The 24,231-nt window shown below is 44.8% G+C and overlaps 1 protein-coding gene across 2 annotated transcripts in view; it reads right to left on the bottom strand.

Moving 5' to 3' along the window:
• Positions 1–24,231, bottom strand: part of Prmt8 (protein arginine methyltransferase 8) — a 91,287-nt gene that overhangs the window by 47,416 nt on the left and 19,640 nt on the right. For both annotated transcript variants that reach the window (XM_047550119.1, XM_047550118.1), the window contains one exon: positions 7,349–7,534. In XM_047550119.1, the coding sequence (XP_047406075.1) occupies positions 7,349–7,429 (81 nt within the window). In that variant the 5' untranslated portion in view covers positions 7,430–7,534. The remainder of the gene's footprint in view (positions 1–7,348; positions 7,535–24,231) is intronic.

The following is a 24,231-nucleotide window of genomic DNA, read 5'->3' as shown; positions in this document are numbered from 1 at the left end:
TGATTAGTGCTTTTTGTTCCCTATTGAATCTATCCCAAGGTCACAATGATAGTGTATATTTTCTTCCAGAAGTTTTGTGGTTACTTTCAGGTCTTGATTCATGACAGATGTCTTTATGTGTCTTGGATAAGGCAAGGTGTGACCTCATGTTTTGTCATACAAGTAAATGTTCCAAGCACCACTGACTGCAGAGACTGTCACCCCCCATGCAGCACATGACCTTGCCACCTCAGTCAAGATCAACCGAGTTCATGCAGCTGGCTTTCAGATATATACTCTGCTCCACTGATACAACAATTACACACTGACTTGATGACTTGATATCAACTCTGAAATAAAGTCGTGAAAGTCTTCCAACTTAGCTCTTATGTTACAAAAATCATTTGTTTTTTTTCTAGGTCCTTTGCACTTCTGTGTGAATTTTAGAATCAGCTTAATAATTCATGCAGCGCAGCCCCCCGGGGGTTGATTGAGTTACAGCGAATCTGTAAGTGAATCTGGGGAGAATTGTTACCTTAGCAAAACCGAGTTTTACAAGTCAAAAACATGATAACAGTTTTCCATTCATTTAGGTCTTTAATTTCTCTCTAGAATGATTTATAGATTTCAGTGTAGACATCTTGCATTTCCTTCATTAAATTGATTCTTAACTATTTTATGGTCAAGGGTGACACCTCTTAAAAGTGTCTGTTTCCAAGGGGCTAGTGCATAGGTGACCTTGTATCCTGCAGCCTTGCCCATGCCACATAGTAGGATTTTTGTTTGTTTTCTAGATCTTTTTATTTTTCTACATAGAAATTTTTGTAGCTTATGAATAAAACTAGCTTTCTTTCTTTTTTCTCAATCTGTATGCCTTTTGTTTTTTGTTCTTTCCCCTTGCTTTATTGCACTGGCAAGAGAAAGTTGATCCAAATTGCAGAGGACAGACATCCTTTCTCCGTTCCAATATAAACCATGTCACCAGCATGTAAAATTTTAGCTGCAGGCTTTCTGTAAATGTCTTTATCAGACTGAAGACGTTTCCTTTTATTTGTAACTGGTTGAAAGCTCTGATCATGAATTGGTATTTAATTCTGTCACCTGCCTTTTCTACATTTATTGAGATGGTACATAACTTTCCTCCTTTGTTGTTAATGTGTGACTCCACAGACTGATTTTGAATGCCATGCTGTATCATCCTTTTTAAACATCGCTGGGTTTTGTTTACTAACATTTTGTGACAAATATTTGTACCTGTGTTTATGAAAGATGTTGATCTGCAATTTCTTTCTACCCTCTCTGTTAAGCTCTGCTGGGCTCATCTCATAAGTTAGAAAGTATTCTCTTCTCAACACTTACCACAAAAGTTTGTGTAAGATGAATTTTTTTTTTCTTAAATATTTGCTATTACTCACTAGTAAAACCATACAAGGCAGGAGGATCCCAAGTTCAAAGCCAGCCTCAGCAACTTAGCAAGGTCCTTAGAAACTTAATGAGACCCTGTCTCCAAATAAAAAATAAAAAGGACTGCAGATATGACTTAGTGGTTAAGCACCTCTGGGTTCAATCCCTGGTGCCCAAAAAAAAAAAGGGCCTGGGGTTCCTTTGAGGAAGGTTTTAATTATGAATTAAACTTGTTTAATTAGTGAAGGGTTATTTTAGCTTCCTATGTACTTTGTATCAGTTTTGACAAGGTATTTTTCCAATGAATTTATTCATTTCATCTAGGATGTCAAATTTATGGGTGGACCAGTGACAATTCTCTCTTGCCTGCTGAGTGTCCACACAACTGCAATGATGTCCTTGCCTCTATTCATGGTTCTCTGGGATTTTTTCTTGCTCAGTCTAGTTGGGCATTATCAATTTTCTCAGTCTGTTCAAAAACTAGCTTTGGGTTTTATTGGTTTTCTCTCTTGGTTGATTCTATTCCATTGACTTCAGTTCCCATATTTATTATTTCTTTTCCTCGACTTATTTAAGTTTTATTTGTTCTTCTTTCTCTAGTTTCATAAGGGAGACACTTTGATCATTGATTTTACACCTTTTTTTCACATTTTTTAACATAAGCATTCAAAGCTATAAATCACCCTCTAAACATTGCTTTAACTGTATCCCCAAAATTTTGATACGTTGTGTTTTCACTATCATTTAGTTTGGAATATTTTCTAATTTCTCTTGTGCTTTTGTCTCTTACCCATGAATTGTTAAGAAGGGTGCTACTTAATTTCCAATTATTTGGAGACTTTCTGGATAACTACTATTTTTGGTTTCTAAGGTATTTTTAACAAAAACACACTGCTTGATTTTTGTTTTTTCAAGTTTGTTGAGATCTTTTTTTGACTCCTATAGTTTGGATTTTGAATGTCCCCCAAATGCCCATATGTTAAATGCTCAGTCCCCAGCCATGGTGCTATTAGGAAGTGGTAGAACCTTTAGGATGTGTGACCTAGTAGAAGGAAGTTAGGTCACTGAAGAAATGTCCTTGAGGGGGATATTGTGTCCCTGCCCCTTCATGATTCTTTCTTTGCTTCTCAACTAACACGAGGTGAGCAATTTTGTGCTCACTGCCATGATGTTCTGCCTTGCCATAGGCCCAAAAGCAATGGGTCCACTGCCCACAGACCAAAATCTCTAAAACTGTAAGCTAAATCAAACTTTCCTATTTTTAAGTTGTTTGTTTCAGGTATTTTGTCACAGTGATAGAAAGCTGACTAACACATCCAGCATGTGATCTATCTTAGTCAATGTTTCCATGTATGTGAAAAGTATGTGTCTTCCCTACTTTGGGATGCAATGCTCTATAAATGACAATTAGTACAGGTTGTTTATAATATTCAATTTTTCTATATCCTGACTGATTATTTTGTGTGTGTTTTTTTTTATCAACTACAAAGAGAAATGTCCTAAAAATATTTGACTGATTAGGGATTTGTCTTTTTCTCCCTTTAGTTCTTCAGGTCTTGCCCCATTCATGTTTTTTGGAGTTCTGTACACATATGTTATGATAATTATGTCACCTTGCTAGGTTGAACCGCATTTCCCAGAATTCTCTTTCTCTTATGTTTCCCGTTAAGGCAGATAGCAAGGAAGATTCTTGTGAGATATGGAAAGTGAAAGGAAGGCACAAAGACTAGCCACAGCTTCCCTGCTACCTGGGATTGATATCTTTGATTTTATTAGAAGTAGAACAAGTTTCGTTAGATTGAGTTTACTTGTCTTTAAATACTTTAAACCTCTCTGTCTCCAAGGGATCTCTGGGATCCCACACCATAAGACCACTAGACAATATCTCCAGAACTAGGCACAGAGCATGGTGCACAGTAGAAACTTAGGAAATAGGACAGTCTATACAGCATATAGTTAAGTGCACAGATGCCAAAACCAGAATTCCTGCATTTAGATTTACCTCCACTGCTGCTGAGCTCTTCTGACCCAGTCTATCATTCAGCCTCAATTTCCTTATCTGGAAAATGGAAAAGCACCTACTTTCTAGGGCTATTGGGTTGATTGAATAAGTATAGTAAGTTTCACACAAGTGAAGAAAAAAAAGTTCTGGATCTTTCTAATAAGTACACACCTTTTCTTCTTCCGTGCAAGGAGCTAGTTGAAGGCGTGCAGGAAACTCATGACAAAGGTGTCAGAAATCCTGTCTTCGCCTAACTGCCTCTCCTGGGTTAGCTGAGCAACTCCGGAGACCCTATTTTTTGCTGATGAGGAGTTTCCCAGGTGTCCTGTTTTGATTCACAACTCTGTCACTTCTTTGTCCCCTTCCTAAGACCCTAAAGAACAGGAGCAAGGTCCAAGTGCTGGGAGAATGAAAGCTGTGCCCTCCGAGAGAAAGAGCTCCCTCTCACTTCCTCCTCCCTGCTCCAGCCACTCCCGCGAGGATGCCCCAGAGATGTCTTCAGACAGAAATATGCCACACTCTCTGTCAAAAGCAGTTCCCAGCCCCCAGCTGTGGATGGCTTTGTCTCCCTGCTTCCTCGCCTATTAAACACATGACAGCACATCAACTAATTGCTGGGAAATGAGGCCCCAAAGAATGTACTTCAACAGAATCTGCAAGATTGTCCAAAGAAGGGAGCTGGCGAGGAGTGGGATCTGTGCCCAGGGCTTGGGGCGCAGGACACAGCTACACTGTCCAGGTCTCTTCCTGAGGCGGAGGCACCAAGCCCAGCGCTGACTCCCAGAGAGGATGAGAAGTCAGAGCTGAGGTCTGGAGGTCACGGAACCCACCCCTCCTCTCTAGGTGGAAGATTCAGGAAACACACATCTGTCACTCCTGCTCCTGTTCTGGAGTCCATTCGTCTCAGAGAGGCTTTGGATTCGAAGGCCACAGCTTTCCTCTCCTAGTCCCTGTTCTAAGGAGGCTGGGTACCAAGTCATCTCTGAACGGAGTTGTGGGACAGGATGAGCAGAAGTGTCCATAATTTCCTCCCGCTATGATCTTTGGAAACCCAACAGTCCACTGCACCCCTGGGCATGGGGCACTTCCTGTTTGTATTTACAGGCTAATCAAACCTGATCTGTGTGCACCACATTTCCCAACACGCCGACCACTGTTCATCAGCAGGCTGCTGTGCCCCACCCCCACCCCATGGAGAAGAGAGGGCAGCCAAGCCACAGCCCAGCTCCACATGGTAAGACCTGGGTCTCACCTCGACCTAGGAGGAAGAACATCAGCGCAAGCTGTCTGGCACTGGGTCAAGATCCCTAGTGCTTGATAACAAGAAACAGAGGCCATTGCCGGCAAGAACAATGCTAAGAGTCCTTTCTTGTGCCCCTGCCTCCAGATGATCTTGGAGACTGAAAAGGAGATGGAGGAGACCTCGGGGGTGAAGGAAGCTGCCCTGTTTTAAAGGACTGTGCATTTCTCTGGCAGCCAGCGTCTAGAATGGCCTAGAGCAGCAGAGGGAGGATTTAAAATAGGTGTGCGGAAGTACTTCTGATGAGAAGTTTGCTAAGAACTCTTCTAGGACTCAAGTGCTTTCTGGGGATCACAGGTCATTTAAGTCTACTGCTCTGTCTGCATTAGCTTTACATATGTTTATGTACGAGTCTGATTTTTCTATCAATTCACAAAATTAGGGAACCTGGTCTGGTATTTTAGTCGGTGGCCCTAGGTGACCCCTGCCAAGTAGAAGTCATAGTCCTCTGATGTTGGGTCATGGTGTTGACCAGGCATCGCCTGAGTGACTAGATTAGCAGCCATGTCAACAGACCATTGCAAATCAGACAGTTGGCCAAGTCCTGGGTCCCAAGCTGGGGACATGAAGTCCTAAAGGAATTATAGAGATCAAAAATAGCCCAGAAGAGCATGTTCCAAGTGCCAGAGGTGGCCCAGTATTTCAGAGCTGGGGACAGGCTAATCTGGGGAAAAGCGCAGACAGTAGGAGGTCGGGGAGAAGAAAGGGGAAGGCTGGCTAGGGGTGCATGTCATGGTTGACTGGTTTCTAGCAGGAAGACTTCAGGCTGGCCCAAGGGGAGGTATTTGGGGCACTTTTCTTTCTTCACAGGAGTATGCCTTGAAACAGGTACCCAGAGCCACAGGCTCATTAGCATTTGTCACACAGTCATGACCTTTAATTAGGGAAAGGATCTTGAGGAGGGGGAGATGAAGAGGTCTCCCAGAGCTTCTCACAGGCCTGGAGCAGGGTCCTGTGCATGTCCCCAGGCCTCACCCTGATAGTCCACCCACCTGTCCCAAGATGGCACTTAACTTCCTTCCCACGTGAGGACCCTCAGAAATGAGCTCCACTCCCAACCCTCCAGCCCACAGACCCAGGCCTGATGGTCTCATATAGAGGGCAGCTCTCAAGGAACCAAAGCCTGAGCCTCCCTGGAGTAAATGAGGCGAGTCCTGAGTCTAGAAGTAACTGACAGGCCCCATCTGCACCCTCCACCTCCATGTGGGTCTGCCGAGAAACCAGCAGGAACAAATGAGTCCATTTGACTCTATGGTTTCCAGCAAGGAAGAACGAGAATGAGGCCAGGCATGGTTGGTGCACACCCGTAATCCCAGCAGCCTGGGAAGCTGAGGCAGGAGGATCGAAAGTTCAAAGCCAGCCTCAGCAACTTAGGTTCTAAGCAACTTAGTGAGACCCTATCTCACTAAAAAGGGTGAGGGGTGTGGCTCAGTGGTTAAGAGCCCCTGGGCTCAACCCCCATTACCAAAAAAGAAAAAGAAAAAGAAAGAAAGAGAATGAAGAAGGCAGGAGGCAGAGGCTGGATGGCATCGCAGTTAGGAATGAAGTCCCCAGAGCAAGGTGGAAGTTCAATTTCTAGGTCTTTATCACCAGCTCATGACCTTGTGAAACAGCACAGATAATGAGAGTGGATCTGATTCTTAGGGTCCTAGACCATCTGTAGAATGGGGACAAATAATAATACCAACCTCGCAGGACCGACTGGAGAAGTAAATGAGCCAATCATGTAAAATGCTTGGAACTGCACCCAGCATGCAGTAAGCACTTAAGTTTTTTTTTTTTTTTTAAATGCTGGCTATTCTTATTAAACACCTTCAAGCAACAGCTATAGGCAGAGCTTAAAGCAGCCTCTAATTTGAAACTGCATTTGCATAGCAAGGAAACTTTTGTTTCTTTTCCAATGTTTTCTTCATACCATAAGAGGATCATGAAAATATTTCCTTCATAGGGTTTTTATTGGGATTAAATGAAATGAGATATTTAATGTACTTAGAACTGTGACTGGCTTAGTGAGCACTCAATATATGCTAGTTGTTGATTTCGGGAGACTTAAGAGTGTTAGGAATTATAACAGGAGGTATAGAGTAGAGGTACCATTATATGCCCAAGAGGCCTCTTGCTTGGAGGCTCTGTTCTGCTCTGTGGCTAACACGTTGTACCTGTGGAAGTCAGGCCTTTAGACCTAAGAACCTCCAGAGCATTATCAGGTATCAGATTTAGGCCAGGTTGCCAGGGAAGCTTCCCACAGCTCTCACCCTGGAGGTGTTCATTGGCCTAGAGAGTGGACATCAGGACGTCCAGAAGGACACTGGCTGCAAGCACTTGAGCTCCTTGCAAGACCAACACCATCCTGTTCCCCCTGGATGTCCAGGGCTCATGACTGGGGAAAGACACAGGCCTGGAATGCAAACAAACAAGCCCCATAAGCCCCTTGCCCTCTGCCTGGCTGTGGAACACACAATCGCTTGTACCTGCTGGCCTGCTGCCGGCCTAGCCCGGCCCCCCAGAAGGTCCCACGGGATGGAGAGAGGGCCTGACCTGCAGACACTGGGAGAATTCACTCCATGGTGGTTCAGAGTTGTGCTGCCCCCTGAACAATGACAAAATGGCAGCAACAAACTTGTCCCTTTTGCCCTCCACCCACCCCTGGTTAGAATGTTTACCTCATGGATCCCAAAGTGGGCATAGGAGTCAAAATAATAATCTCTCGACGTCATCTCTTCTGGGTTCAGCAGCTTGGACATCTTGCCCCGTCCTGGACAGCTGGGTTGAGTAGACACATGATGGACACATTGTACAGGCTTGGGTGGGACGACAGGCTGTGGGGGTTGAGAGGGGGGACTGTTCACCTGAGGAGGAGAGGAGACCCACTGTTAACAGGTACCCTTGGATCTTTCACTCCTCTTCCTGTCCCCTCCCACGCTCTCTCCAATCCTCCTCAGCAGGCCTTCTGAAGGGCTGATGACACCTTCAGGCTCACTGGCAATCAGATGGATGGTCATGACTTTCAGAGAGGTGGCAGGCTACTGATAATTCAAATGACCTGGACTGACCCAGTTCCAGCTCTTGCCAGCTAGGTGACCTGATTGGATCTAGCCCTCAGTTTCCATATCTGTGATATGGGGAAAACAAATTTTCCTTTAGACATGAATAGGAAAGTCTCAAAAAATGGAAAGAGACACAGGACAGAGAGGTGGCTGAGAATGTAGATTCCAGAGCAAAGTCCATGTTGTCTTGACCCTAGCTCTGTTATTTACTAACTTCTCCGGTTTGTCCTTTGACGGTTCCTGTGTTGGAGGCTTGGTCCCCAGTGTGGCCATGGTGGAAGTAATGGAATCTTTAAGAGGTGGAGCCTAGTGGATTGTGATTTAGATCATTGGGAAGTGTCCTCAGAAGGGATAGACATAGCTCTCTAGTAGGACCCTGGGTAGTTCTCAAGAGGGTCCCTATAAAAGAACAAGAATGGCCCTTCTCTGTTTTCCTCCTTCCTGTCTCTTCAGGTGGTCTTTTCCTCTTGCTCACACTCCCACCACTGTGATGCCACCTGCCATGAGGCCCTCACTAGAGCCAAGCAGAACCTGGTACCATACTCTTGGGCCTCCAGAACTGTGAACTAAATAAACCTCTTTTCTTTACAAATTACCCAGCCTCAGGTATTTGTTACAACACTAGAAAACTGATTGCTATTTGTTGGCCCTGTGACCCTGAAGTCATTTTTTACCACTATGTCTCCATTTGCTCCTCAGTAAAGTATAGACCATAATAAAACCTGCCTGAAAGAATTGTCAGGGTATTTGGATGAGTTTGTAGGCATACACTGCCTAGAACATAGAACGTGCTTAATTATTTTTACTATTATTATTACTATTTTGCTGATCACATAAATCATGTTCCCACTTATATCTCAGTTTTCTCTTCCATGAACTAGGTCAGTTCAGACTTACTCTTAAGGAAAACAGAGGGATCCTAGAACAAAGCAGATGAAACAAAAGATCCAAGGAATTCCATCCCTTCTCCTTCATGTGGTGCACTTAGCCCAAAGAATGTCCCTTGTCCAGGGCTGGAGAGTAGTAGTGAGCCAGGGGAGTGTGATGGTTGCATGTCCTGGTGTATCTAGGCTACCACCTCTGGGAAATAAGCAGACTTCCCAGTTTAGCAACATCAGATTTCAGGTCGACGAGATCCTGGGCTGGCTGGCAGAGAGGCAAGTGGGGCTGCCTCATTAGAATGCAGCAGGTGTGCCCACTCTCAGCTTAGGATGCTGGTCACGGTCTCTGGGAGGCTAAAAATAGACTGTGTCAATTGTACACTCCCGTGCAGGCTGCAGAGTCACCTCTAAAGCTGAAGAAGTCTCAGTGCATGTAGCTGACCCCAATATTGACTTCATTTAAATATGTTAAGGAGAGAAAAATTCCTAAAGGGTCTAGGCATTGCACACAACAATGGTCATAGTCCCTAGCACCCTTAGCTGTCATTCAGCTAATTCCAAGCCTCCCTTTTCCATGGGCTCCCTGAGTCTCCTTCCTCAACAGCCAACTAATGAAGCATCTACCATGCCCTGCACATTGCATGATGCAAAGAGGCAAATGAATCTGGGGGCCTTCAGTTTCAATAGACACAGGTCTTGGGGGCAAAGAGATGACTATCAGTCAATCTCTGGTCCCAATGGTTGCCAGCCCAGCTTGGCCTTCTGCAGAGGGGATTTGTCTTCTACCTATGGGCTAATACATAAACCATCTCCCAGAAGGCTGTGAGTCGGCAGGAAATAGCAGTGACTTTTTCGATACTTGGGTGTTCAGCTACATAGAGTGTTGCTTTTAATTCCACAAATACCTATTGAACTTCTGCTATAGCAGGGTACTGTGTGGATCCTGTGAAAGAAACAGAGACATATGGGAATTGTACCCTCTAAAGACTCTTTTTTCTAGACCCTAAAATTCTCAACAGCTCCATAGAAGCTAGAATAAGGTGTAGTCTACAAAAGAAGTTCAAGGAAATTTTTCAGAGGGTTCAAAAGAGAAAGAATTTACTTTAACTCCGAGAGTCAGGAGATCCTGGGACAGCTGGTAAGGTGGGGACCTTTGGTATGTGGCGAGGGTCAGAGGGAATTCTAGGAGGAGAGGATGCTGAGGAAAAATGGTGAAGGGCTGGAAGGCATTGAGCTTGTTGGGAGCAGCTTAGCTGAGATAGTGGGGGATTCATTCAGTTGAAAGAAAAATATGGTCAGGCTAAGAGGTTGTAATTAAATACAGAAGACGATGGGGAGCGGTTGCCACTCATTCCCAGGGAGTTCCATGTTTAGCTCTACTTCAGGAAGATGAATGCCATAGCAGCATACAGGAGGGCGCAAGGAGGAGAAAGGAGTAGAGGGACTGGGATAAGGGAGGCCAGGGATGAATTTAGGAGGCTATTTTGAAAGTCCAGTCAAGAAATAATGAGAAACTGAACTACTGGGTGTTAGAGGGGCTGCCTGCCAGAGAAAGGCAGAAATAGACTCTACAGGAGTTGGCAACCGATGGCACGTGGGGGAGAGAGGAGCTGGAATCAGAGATGACTTCCACATTTCAAGCCTGGGTGAGTAGGGAAATGGTGGTGACATTAACAGAATAAGCAAGTCAGCAGGAAGAGCAGGTGGGGGTGGGGGAGACGATGAATTTCAATTTGGATATGTGGAGTTTGAAATGTCATCAAGTCATATAAGATAAAATGCCTAGCAAGCAGATATTAACACAGTTCCAGTCAATAAATACCATGAACGAAATCGAAAGGCAAATGACAAACTGGGAAATACATATTCACATGTGACAAAGGCTAATGTCCTTAATATGGAGAGAGCTCTTAACATGCCAGTAAGGAAAAGGGGAACATCCCCAATTTAATGTGAATAAAGAGTCTTGTGCTCTATTCATATGAGAATAAATATAAATAGCAAATTAGCATGCAGGGAAAAAACTCACCAGACGTCAGGCAAATTCAAAAATGACAGAAAAAATACATCTGCTCCCCATCAAAACTGTAATGGGGGTCTCCATATGGGGTCGTAGAAAAATAGGTGCCCTCCTATACTTCTTGTGGGAATGTAAATAGCTGAAGACTTTTGGGAAGTCACTGAAAGAACTTTTTAAAACACAAATCTGTTAACCCATAATTACTTTTTAAAATTTATCCTAAAGAATCATAAAGTCATAAACATGTAGTTACAAAAATTTCATGATGGTGTTACCCATAATGGCAAAAAAATAGTCAACTTAGATGCTCCACAAAACAAATCTAATTAAATCAACTACAGTGTATTCCACAGTAGAATGTTATGCAATATTAAAGCTGTCATGGGAAGAGTGTTTAATAACACAAACACACAGTGAAATCAATTGCTGGTTGAAGATGACAAGCTCAATAGGAACAGAGGTGTGGCTGTGCTTTAACAATTAAGACCTATTCATGCCTGCGTGTGAAGAAGGGAGACTCAGAGAAGGCACCAGGATTGGCAGTGACTATTGCATGGTGTTGGGCTAAGCATAGTTAACTCTTTTTTCTTGCACTTGCTTAATATTTTCTAAAATATCTGCTGTTAATATTGTGCCACTTTTGTAAATAGCAAAAAGTAATAATATTGAAAAAGAAATGGAAACTTAGTCCTAGATCTCTGGAGAGAAACTGAGGCTGGGACTCTGGTTTGGAAACCATTTCTGGGGATGAAGTCCTGAAAGGGTGCATGTGGGAGAGGGTTCAAGGGAAGGAGGGCAGTGGGAGTGAGGATGGACCTAGGAGAGAAGCCAGAGTCACCATCCTCTGAGGACCATAGAGGCACCAGGAGACCCAGGGAGAGAGGGTGGGGGACAGGGGGACAAACAACAAAGTGGGAAGGAGGGGTACTCATTCCTCCAGCACCGTGACTGACCCTCCCCTGAGAGGGTAGGATCCAAGTGTTGCACTCCTGTATCCAGGAAAGGGCTCCAGGGCAAAGTGGACAGGACTCTCTGGGCCTCATCTCCCCAGGAGGACAGTGAGTTCAGAAAGCAGTGCAGAGCCACCTCCAATGCTGAAGGAGGCTCTGTACATGAAGCTGACCCAAATATTGACTCCATTTAATATAGAAGAGAAAAACTCTTAGCTGCTGCAGCCATTTTGCATGGTCAAGGTTACAAGACCTCCAGCAACCCGTAGCTGTCATTCAACCCTGATTCCAAGATCCCCTTTTCCATAGGATTCCCTGAGTCTCCTTCCCCAATAGCCAATTTACAAAGTATCTATCATGGACCATGCTTTGTATTTATAAGACAAAGGGATGAATGGATGGGGGCAGGTGGGAACTTCAATAGCCACAGGCCATAGGGACAAAGAAGTGAGTGTCCCAGTCCAGACTAGCTCAGTCTCCTCCTAGAAAGAACTTGTCCTCTGTGCATGGTCTTTTAGGTGTGTCCTCTCCCAGAAGTCTTCTCCCTGGTGAGAAGGAGAAGTGGCCCAGGCATTCAGTTACAAATGCCCACTGAACACTGTCACAGAAAGGCACTGTGCAGGTCCTGTGGAGGGAACAAGAGATGCATAGGAACCCTATAGGTTGCCATATAGATAAATAGGAACCTGTGCAGGAATCCAGACATCTACTATAAAAGATGGTTCCACCACAGATGAAGGTCCTTGAAGAGGCTTTGAAAACTTTTTTGGCTCATCTGTGCCTACTCAGGGCCCTGGAAAGACTTGAAGAGCACAGGAAATGGGTTTGGGGGATACCCATAGTCTCATCTGCAAAATCAGAAGCCTAATTCCTCCTGAGGCCACACTGGACAACCAGAGGCTCCTAGCAAAGACTTCAAACTTCAAATTATCTGGTACATGTTGAGAAGTCAGCAAAAGATTTGGGAATCACACTGGGATGTGCAGCCCAACTCACTCCCAAGCTCAGTGCCTCTACCTCCCCACAGTGGCAGCTATGGTGGCTCCAATACACGCCCAGAGCCCAAGTCCCTTCTCTCTGGACATTTCACTGCCCTAGAGTCCTGGCCCTGCCTGCCTCACCTGCTCTCCAGTTTTGGCAGCTGTTTCTGCACAGGGTAGTCGCCTCTACCCTGGTACCACCCAGGTGCCTGGGGACCCAGTACAAGGAAAGGGCCCTTCCCTGCTCTTTCCCCACCTCCTGCTGAGGCACTAGACTCAGGTCACTGCTATTTGCTGAAGGTCTGTGGTCCTGATCTGCTGAGAATCACATACCACTGCATGATTTTGTGACTCGTTTTCTACTCTTAATGTCAACTGCTGACTAGGACTGTTCAAAAATGTGTTCTGCCTCCAGGTGAACTTTCCAGGGGCATCTTCAACAAGGCGTTCTCCTAGTCTGCCCCCTCTACTTTGGTGAACAGGCCTGGGTCCCACAAAACACTGAGATAAGATAAAGGACATCAGAGCACAAAATTTGGAGACCAAGAAGATAATTTCCTGAGGAGATGGCATTTGGGCTGGTCCTTCAAGGATGGGTAGGATTTCCCAGACATGGGTGGGGAGTCAAGGAGAGTATTTTTTACCTAACCCACCTCCACCTGAAAAGGACAGTAGATGATGAAGGATGAGGTCGATGATGCCTATCTCTGAGGGCCCACTGTGCCAAGCACTTTACAAATGTCACTTCACGAAATCTTCATAATAATTCAATGAGGTGCTGAAATTTACAGACAAAAAAACTGAAGTTCCACAACATTTGAGTCATTTGTCAGAGCCCAGAGCTAGCAAGTAACGGAGCCAGAATGTAAACCATATCTATTTGACGCCAAAGTCCATGCTCGCTGATGCTTTGGCGAGCTCAGTTCAGTCCAACTGAGCTCAACTGAGCTACTGCAAGAAGCCAGGCCTCGTGCTCAGAAATGGGTGACAAAAGCCAGGGCCATTGGTGCACAAAGTAATCCCAGCAACTCAGGAAGCTGAGGCAGGAGGACCATGAGTTCAAAGCCAGCCTCAGCAAAAGCGAGGCGCTAAGCAACCCAGTGAGACCCTGCCTGTAAATAAAATACAAAATAGGGCTGGGGTGTGACTCAGTGGTCGAGTGCCCCAAAGTTCAATCCCCAGTACCAAAAAAAAAGAAAAGAAAAGAAAGAAAGAAAGAAAAGAAAAGAAAGAAAGAAAGAAAGAAAGAAAGAAAGAAAGAAAGAAAGAAAGAAAAGAAAGAAAGAAAAGAGAAGAAATGGGTAGCAAAGCGGCCCAGGCAGGTGTGGGGGCAGAAAGAGGGTCAACAGGCACTGACTGACCAGAGCAAAGTGCTTCCATGAAACTAAGCTCATGTAGGCACTTCTCCAAGGTGACTGAGTTTAAAAGGGAGCAGACAGTAGGCTCCAGGTTGCAGATGGAGACACTGAGACCAGCATAAGAAAAGGAATTTATTTAGGGTCACACAAGCAAGCCAGAGGTGGTTCTAGAAAGGGAACATTCAAGAAAGCAGGAAAGTTGGGTGGGGCGGGGAATGGCAGAGGAGAAAGAGGCTTTGAGGAAAGAGAGTAGAGGGAATGGGCTTCTTTCAAAGTGGGAAAGTGCAGAGAGTAGAGAGAAGCCAGTGCTTTCTGCACCAGGCAGCTGAAGCTAACCCAAGCCCTTTGGGCTATAAATGGCTCCTACTGGCACCAGCCCAAGCTGTAAAACATTTTTCCTGAGAACAAGAGGCTCCACTAAAGGAGCCAAATCCTGCTCTGTTCTCCAAATGTCAAGAGAGCTTTTTCTAACCTAAGCCGTTCATCCACAGCAGTGGCCCGCCTGCCTGGAGGTCCTGAGGTGGGAAGACAGAGGACAGGTCAGCAGGAGCTGGGACACCGCAGAGGAGCAGAGGACGGGTGGGACCTCACCTGCCCTTCCCAGTTGCCTTCACCTTCTCCCCCAACACTGTCCTCGCAGCTAGCCCCTCCAGCAGCATTGCCTGGACACTCACCGCACCCTATCTCCATCCCCATCTGTATACCCAAGGCCATGATTTGAACTTGGCCCTTTTCATCAGTACTCACATAAAGAGTTACTTTGACTAGCACCATCTGTCTGCCTGTAGAGACCAGAATTTTACACAGAGGGAAAGCATTCTAATGGTGGGATGCCAGGCAGGGCTCTGTTGGGCATTTGGACTTCTCCTGCTGCCTAAGATCACATTGCATATGGGTAGCTTTCACCTCTGCCTTTGGCCAAAGGCAGTTCCACCTTTCTATCTGCTCTCCTTCACCTATGTTTCCTGACATATGGGTGCAGGAAGGGACCCCACAAGGTAATCTTGAAATACACCCAACTCCCGGCCCATGTGCTTCCACTGATGGAAGCAGCCTGATTTAGCAGGTAGCTCTAGTCCACTGCCTCTTACCCTGGGGTCCAGAACTCCAGGAGTCTAGGGTGGGGCAGGGAAGGGTCCAGTGCACCTGGTTCTGCACACCTCTGTCGTCTTCTTGCACTTGGCCTCCAAGGTTCTCCAGCTTGCTCTAGCCCATTTGCCAAGAGTCGTCCTCAGGACCCCTAGACCCCTAGAGTGGGCTTCTTAGTTACAGACACTCTCAAGATGCCCCTTCCCTAACCATAAATGCAGGGGCCAAGGCAGTCACTGCTGCCTGCCACTGAGTGTCAGTTACTGTCATCCATTTGTCTTCCCTATTCACAGTGTCTCTGGCTGTAACTCTAGTATCTTGAGCCCTCCTCATGTACTGCTTTGTGACCTTGGAGCCAAGACCCCTTGAGGCTGCATTTCCTGGAAGTCCCTTCTTTCAGGTCCTGTCACCTACCACAGTCTGTCCCCACCTTCTCCTGAGTACAGTGCTTGGGAGGTGCTAAGCTGGGATTTACAAAGGACCTGGGGCTGTGGTTCTCAAAGTGTGGTCAATGGACCACCAGCATCAACATCACCTGGGGGTTTAGAAGAAATGCAAATGTCTGGGCTTTCCCAGAATCCTCCAAGTCAGAAATCCTGGGGTGGGGCCCAGCAATCTGCGCTCAGCAGGCCCCCCAGGGGATTCCAATATACTATTCAGTTTGAGATTCACTGGTCTAAACTGGCATTGCCCACACTGTGTTCCACAGACTAGGTACTCCAAGAAAGTGTTCCATGGTCAAGTACCTTTGTGCAGATAAGCTGAAGAGATTTCTTCTTTGTGATACTTTTAAGCCTTTCATTTGCTAAATAATTGTAAATCTGCAAGCAGAAATGAGGGTGTATAGTGCCACCAAATTTATGGCTGTGGCACTTTTTTTCCTGAGAAATCTATCAACATGCTAGAAACTAATGTTCTGAGGGAAACAATCTGGGCTCTGATTTAGAACAGTTTCTGTATTCCGATCTGTGTCAATCATTGTGGGGTGGCTTTCAGGCCCACCTCCTATGCATTAAAATGGGTGGTGCGAACCCTACAATCTGCATGTTCACCAAGCTCCCTGCATGATGCCTACGAACACTGGTCCTGACAGTGCTGAGGATGGCCACCTGCCTTTTCCATTCCCCTATGACCCCCTGAGCTCAGATGCAGCCCTTAGATGCCAGCTTGGCACTGCCTGGGTGCTACTGAGATTCCCACACCAAAACAGGGCCAGCCAAGGTCCTCTGGAAGAGAGGCAGTCAAAGATTCCAGAAAGCTCTTTAACTCTAACAGCAGAAGATCAGGGATCAGTTTGGGCTCTGCCATTCTTAGGTTTGTGACCTTGCCAATCCCTGATTCAAGTCACTACCAGGGTTCAATTTGAAGGCTGCCCCCCGCAGGCATCAGCGTGTTGTGTCCCAGTGCTTCCTGTCAGCCCTTGGCTGTCTCTTTGTGGTACAACAGCAATGCCTACCTCATATCAAAATGGCACAGCTCCCACACAACACTCCTCTGTCTCCTGGATCAGTAACCGCTGGGAAAGCGTCTCTTGGATTTGTTGGACCTGACCTATTTTTTTAAAAAAAAACTGGAGCTGTTTTCCACTATTAGTCACTTTTCTCCCAAGCCCCCACATACTAAATTCTCTTCCTATATTCTCAGATATTTGGGCTTCAAGAGATCAGGTTAATTGGATGTTTGGCTCCTGGCTCTTCCTCTATAACGGGCTTAAAAAGCCAGCATCCCTGTGTGTCTCCCTCTTCTTTCTCCCTCTTCTTGCCCCAAGGCTGCAGGATCCTCCCTCTCCTTGGACTGGAAAAAGATTGCTAAACACTTGGCTTCCCTTTCTGGTTTCCTTTATAGGCAGATATGCAGAAAGACAATTTCCTCTCACACCCTCACCTCACTGGAGTTAGGCTACTCTTTTAGTTACCTATCTGGGTCACATGATCCCTTGGGGATCTTGGCTGGGCTCCCAACTCTCATTCCCCTAGGCTGGGGACATCAGCAGAGTTGTCTATCCTGTACCCTCTTCCTAAACATGTAGACAGAGCACCTGTAGGTTCTGCTCTTGTCCCCATTCCTGTCATGATTCAAAAGCCATTGAAACTCTTTTACCCTCGGTTTCCTCTTCTGTCAGATGGCAAAAATTACATGTCCCACCTCTTGCATGGGTTGTTGTGAGGACTTGCAAATAGTCAGAGGAAATGCTAAAATGTGATACAGGAGCATGAGAAGTCCAGTTCTCACCATCTGATCCATGCCATGATGCTAATTTTGGAGACTCTCTGGGCTCTTTGAGGGCACTGGGCACAGTGGCTTTGGCTGCCCTTAGAGTTGCTTGACCCAGCTCCTCACCCTCCATATTGTCCACTCTAGGCTTTAACTCTGCCCCACCTCCCTCTTAAGCTGCTGAGTGCTATGGGATTGATTTCTGCAGGACAGGGCCATCCTTGGAAATAAAACACTTTCTCCAGCCACTGACACCTGGGTCTGTCCTGCTCCTATTCTGAATCCTGTGGCACCCGCTGGTCTAACACTACTGATTATTATCTGTTTTGTTTTGCAGGAAAATTCTCACACTAATTATCTCACAGTTGTAGGTGTAACTTATACAACAAGAAGTAAATTCTTTCAGACTTATAACCAGATCTTCTATGTCTTTGTTTCCCCTCAATACTTGGCATAGATCTGAGAACTCAATAAAGATATGTTGACGACAGTTGATCACAGGCTCACCATTGCCCTTCATAAATAAATTATAAAAGTAGAGTGAAAGCTGGGTGCAGTGGCACACATCTGTAATCCCAGCAGCTAGGGAGGCTGAGGCAAGAGGATCACAAGTTCAAAGTAAGCCACAGGAAGTTATCAAGGCCCTAAGCAACTTAGCGAGACTGTCTCTAAATAAAATATAAAAAGGGCTGGGGTTGTGTCTCAGTGGTTAAGCACCCCTGGGTTCAAGTTCCAGTACCAAAAAAAAAAAAAAACAAAAAAGAAAGAAAAAGAAAGAAAGAAATAAAAAAAAAGAAAGAAAGAAAGAAAGAAAGAAAGAAAGAAAGAAAGAAAGAAAGAAAGAAAGAAAGAAAGAAAGAAAGAAAATGAAGACAACTCCTGGTCACCAACACAATCAGAGAACTTTCAGTGAGAGGTTATGGAGGTTGCAGGAAGACAGAAAAAACTTAGAAGAATAATCATCAGAATCCCAATAATGCTCCAAACCCTTTGAAGTGTTCAACAGTTCTCCAGTTGTCTTTACCGAGAAGTGTCTCATCTCCTAGCATTTCTAGAAGAAAATACTTTTGCAAATATAGACTCCATTTATGAAGAGTCGTAATTCCAGCCATGCAGAGGACAAGAGGCTTCAAGTACAGACTCAAGTGTATTTGTCAGGCATTTTTCAAGCAATCTCTTCACACTCAAGTAGTGTAAGACCTCCCTGCAGGTAATGATGGTACCATGGCTCAAAGAAGCTGGCTGCCTGGGTCGGCCCACACAGCATGACTAACCAACAGCCAGGAGGTAACCCCTTGCCACTCTCAGGCACCACCATCTGACCAGTAAGCTGTGGCTACAAAGTCATATGGTGAGACAGAAGGAGAATCATAAGTTGCAGGCCAGGATTATGGCCACACTCGCTCATCTAGTTCTCACCTGGTTCCCATGGATCCTCCAGATACTTTCCACATGATTCAAGGAAACCTATGTACTCCAAATATATTTCCACCCAGATTCTAAGAAGCAATGAATAACTCCTTTAATCAGAGATTCTGATGCCAATACTCACTGAAAACACTGACATTTCAGTTAAAAGGGAATAATGTCAGCTATTGGGTAACATCCAGGTCTATTCCGGAGGTGGTCTCAAATTAGCCAATACAGATTGAGGAACCTTGATTTTTTGAAGCACTCCCAGTCAATTCCAACAGTTAAAAAGACAGAAATAAAATCAGAAATGGCAGGTCTCAAGACATCGGACATTGGGCAATGAAAGACAGTGATCCCTGAGAGATGGCAAGCAAGGTGACTCCTATGATTGCCCCAGCATATGGCCTGGAGAGAGTGTCTAGGCTACAACATTGAGACTAAGAGCCCAGGCAGAGCCCAGTGATCTCTGCCGGTGGAAGAGATGGAGGTGGGGATCAGAGGACAGCAAGGCCGCTGAAGTTAGCAAAGCAGAGCCCTGGAGAGCAGAACGTCCTTCACGGAGCAGCCTACAGAGTCTTGCAGAGTGCCCCTCGAGTCTTTAGCTAAGACTGACTAAACCACACACCTGAATAAACTACCTGAAGCCAGGAAAAGAACTCCTGAAAGAATAGAATTGGCTAATTTATAGCACTCACAGGGTGCTCTGGAGATTCCCACACTATGTCAGAACCAGCCCAGGACTCCTGGAAGAGAGACAGAAGTTTCCAGAAGGCACTTTAACTCTAACAGCAAAAGATCAGGGATCAGTTTGGATTCTATAACCTTCAGGCTTTGTGATCTTAGCCAGTCTCTGACTACTGGTCACTACCAGGGTCCCCATGTGGCTCAACTTGAAGGTGGACCAATTTGAAGGTGGCCCCTGGTGGGCTTTGGTACACTGTACTCCTCAGAAGATGAGTTTTATTGGGCATTTTCCCCCACATTAGTGAAAAATTAGCCCTAGACTAAAACAAAGCTTAAAAGCAAGACCTGAAAAAGATTAAATGGTCCAAGTAGTTCAACTGCTTTCCAAAACAAATCTTAGACATAGAAAATATCTAAAAACATCCAGCACCCAACAAAGTAAAATTCACAATGTCTGGCATCTAGTCAAAAATTGCCAGGCTTGCAAACAGGCAGAAAAATACTACCTAAAATACCTACAATAAGGAGAAAACCAATCACTTACAAGTGCTATATTATTACTCCAAGGTAGACTATAATACACACACACACACACACACACACACACCACCTTGCTTGCCATATATACATATATAGTCACTTTATAAAAGAAAAAATATAGCTTTTCCTCAAAAAAGGCAGAAAAAGATAATAAAGGCAGCAAAGAACTGTGATATAGAAACAGATAGCAAGACAGGAGGTTTAAACCCAACTGCATAAATAATTACATTAAATGTAGTGGTTAAAACACCTCAATTAAAAGGCAAAGGTTGTCATATTAGATTTAAAAAGCTACCATATGCTACACTATTTGAAACTTACTTTAAATATTTAAAAAGTTTCAAAGCAAAAAGATAAAAAAGACACACGATATTAATTCTAATTAAAGGAAAGATAGACTAGCCATCTTAATATCAATATTAATACTTCAGAGCAAATAAATATTATCAGGAAAAAAGGGGGTCATTTCATAATGATCACTCATCAAGAGGACTTATTTCCAAATGTTTATTGCATAATAAAAAAGCTAGAAAACATACGAAGCAAAAATCAATAGAGCCAGTCACTATGGGTATGCCAACACTGAGGGCTAGTAATGTAGTTGTCATTACTAGTAATGAGAGAGGGCTTGCCTGGCAAAGTCCTAGGTTTGATCCTCAGCTCGTGCGCACGCATAAACCTACAGTGAGAAACATCTCACACCCAAAAGATGACTAATACATATTTACATATTTTTAAAAAACAGAAAACAACAAGTGCTGGCAAGGATGTAGGGAAATTGGAAACATTGCGTGTTGTTAGTGTGAATGTAAAATGGTACAGCCACTGTAGGAAACAGCAGAGTGGTTTCTCAAAAAATGAAAAATTGAGCTAACATACGATGCAGTGATTCCAAGTCTAGATTTTATACTCAAAATAATTGAAAGCAGGTTCTCTATTTGTACACCCTTGTTCATATCAGCTTTATTCACAAAACTTGGAAACAAACCAAGGGTTCGATGATGAATAAATAAAATCTGACAGGTGCCTACAAACAAATATTATCCAGCCTTATGAAGCAAGGAAATCCTGACACGTGCTACAACGTAGATGAACCTTGAGGAAATTATGCTAGGAGAAATAAGACAGTCACGAAAGTCAAATACAGTAAGATTTCACCTGTTATTGTTTGGATGTGAGGTGTCCCCCAAAAGCTCACGTGTGAGACAATGCAATAAGTTTCAGAGGAGAAATGATTGGGTTGTGAGAGTTTTAACCCAATCAGTGATTTAATCCCCTGGTAGGAATTAGCTGAGTGGTAACTGAAGTGGTAGGGTGTGGCTGCAAGAGGTGGGAATTGGGGTGTGGCTTTGGGTATATATTTTGTATCTGGAGAATGGACTCTCTCTCTGCTTCCTGATGATGTGAGTTGCTTCCCTCTGCCACACTCTTTCACTATGATGTCCTGCCTCACCTCGAACTCTGAGGAATGGAGTTGGCCTTCTGTGGACTAAGATCTCTGAAACCACGAGGCCTCAAATAAACTCCTCCTCCTCTACAGTTGTGCTGTTCAGGTCATTTAGTCACAGCAGTGAAACAGCTGACTAAAACACTACCAAAGGGATACTTGGAGTCATCCAAACCATAATGAAGACAGAAAATTGAACAGTGGTTGCTAAAGGCCAGGGGGAGGAGGAAAGGGGTACAGTGCTTAGGTTTTGCAAGATAAGGAAAGTTCTGGAGATGGATGGTAGTGATGGTTGCATACATTCTGAATATACTTAATGCCACTAAAATGTACATCTAAAAATGGTTAGGATGGTAAATTTTATGTTATGTGTGTTTTACCATAATTCTTTTAAATGGAAAGAAATATCTGACCAATCACAAGGAAAAATAGACATATCTGATTATTTTGATGGTCTAAAACCACTAAAATAAGCAATCCTTGGGCTTAAAGCCTTCAAAGTAAAGATGTGTTGTTTCTTATCCTATCACTTCCAAAACTCCCCAATTAAGAATTTGAAGCATTCACCTATTAAATAAACACCTTAGTGTGAACTCACTCTTCTGGTCCCTTCATTTGTGAAAAGAGAGGAAAGTACATTTTAATCACTCTGAAAAATAGAGAGAAGAAAGACAAGTCTAAAAGACCCTGTTCCCAAGGACTATCTCTGGGTGCTGAAACCTGGGAAAGGAAGTAAGGGAAGCAAAGGGAAGGCCTGTGCTAAAAAGGAGAAGCAGGACTGTCCAGAGCCCAGGGGCCATCTCCTTAAAACTCTGGTTCACACTTTCATCCAACCTCCTGCCACCTCTCCACCCTGCTCCCGCACTTCCGCCCCTGTCATCCTGGCCTTCACTCTGCTCCTCAAACACACCCAGACTCACCACCACCGAGGGCCTTTGCAACAGCGGTTTCCCCATATATTGGAATACTTGACTTTCCTCTTTACTTGGTGTCTGTTCAAATGTCACCCTCTCCCCACTACCCTCTCTGCAAGCATCCCCACCTCCGTCACATTCTACTTCCTTACCTGCCTTATTTTTTCCAGAACTCATTTCAGTTCCTGACACTGTTTCATATATTTGTTTATTGTCTGTCTCTCCCATCAAATGAAAGCTCTTATCAATGCTGGCAGTATCAGGCTCTTCACAACCATAATACCAGCTTATGTGCCTGTATCGAGTGGGTGTTCAATAAATATGTGTTGAACGCATAAATGAATGAGCAAATGAATGGATGCATGGATGATTCCCTTAAGTGAGGGATTTGGAGGGATGATGCAAAGATAAGAACTGAGAAGCACAGTGAAACCGGAACTGAGAGTCATCCTTGGAGACACACTCTCAGCCCAGGTCAAGAGCTCCACAAGAGATCCCACAGTACACACACACAAAAAGGTGCATCATCAGTGCCCAAATTAGACTGTGGTCCCACTCAGTGTTGACTGCATGACCTGTCCTGCCTTGCTTTATCTCAAAAGAAGCCTGGGTGCTCCAGAGCCCAGGAACGCCATATTAACTCTTGGCAACAATTTGACCCACAAGACTAGCTGGAGCTACCAGAGTTGCCACTGAAAAAGTTCATGCTCATTAGCAAAGTTTTCTAGCCTCTCCCGCCATGATCTGACCCCCACCTATCCTAAAGTTCCTTTTCAGGTTTCTCCCCTCCTCCGATGCTGCTCTATCCCGCTGCCCTTTGCTGCGTCCCCTTAATGCCCCTTAGGGTCCCCTTGTCTTCGTACCTGCTACTCCTCTGCCTGGAGCCACCAGCTTCTCCCTCTTACTTCCCACTCACCTGCCAAAACCCTCAGATGGCATTCCCCATGGCAAATCTACTTTGATCACCTTTTGTTCATGAAGAAATCAATCACAGGCCACAGCTGCCATCGAGAGGAAGGCAGCAACAGTCCCGGGTGTTGTACCAGGCTCCTTTGTAAGATCAGCCTTTTGTTAATCCAAGGGTCCTGATCTCTTATTACATTATGCAATCCCCCCTTCCATGTGTGTCAAAGTCCCTCCCCACTGAAGAGCTGTGAAATTCCCTCTCCCAGCTGACCATACACAATTCTCAGAGGAAGGCTGAAAATTCCATTCTGTCTCTGTACAAAAGAAAGCCTGTGGTTTTGATGTGCTGTGAAATGTTAAGGACTAGAGGGAATCGAAGCTTACAGCCTTCGGGGGTTATGCCCTGGTCTCTCTGGTTCCTGCATTGCAGTTCTTAGCAAATGGTGCAGTCTTATGTTAAATTCCAAGTCTTGTCTTTCCCACAACAGCTCCCTTCTGGAGGTCCTCCCCCAGAACCCCTCCTGTTACCCCTGTAACTCTTGGTGTCCCTGTCTGACTCCCTGCTAAAGCATGTGTTCCTCAAAAGCAAGGACCATTTCTTACTCTTGATTCATCTCCAGAATTTATCTTCATGCCTGGCCTGGGGCTGGCACATAGAACATTTTCAGTGAATGTTTGTTGAAGGAACAACTGACTGAATAGACAGAGGGATGGGTGGACAAATAGCCCTGTAGCAGAAACTGACACTTCAGACAGTTTAAGTGGCTTCCCCCTCCAGTTCCTAAAGTCAGTAAATGACCAAACTCGTGTCTTCCATGCCTCCAGAGTTGGCCCTAGGCAGGATGGCTCAGAATGTGTCTTCAGGATCTGACTTTCCTTTCACTCCCCAGTCAGAGATGACAAGGGCCCAAATATTACTCTTTGCTCTCTTTGGGCCTGACTTTAAATTGCAAACCAGATTTGCTTTTTTGATTTCATCCAAAAGAGGTAAGCATTTAGTAACCTGAATCAACGGTCACCACTGTGAACAAAGGCCAAGATCCTGAGGCATCTATGGCCAATGATTATAGCCCCTGCCTAGAACATCTCCTGACCAAGCTTAT

The sequence above is a fragment of the Sciurus carolinensis genome, chromosome 4, assembly GCF_902686445.1.
Source record: "Sciurus carolinensis chromosome 4, mSciCar1.2, whole genome shotgun sequence".
Taxonomy (NCBI): Eukaryota; Metazoa; Chordata; class Mammalia; order Rodentia; family Sciuridae; genus Sciurus; species Sciurus carolinensis.
The sequence above is the reverse complement of the archived record's forward strand: the minus strand, read 5'-3'. Positions and strand labels throughout refer to the sequence as shown.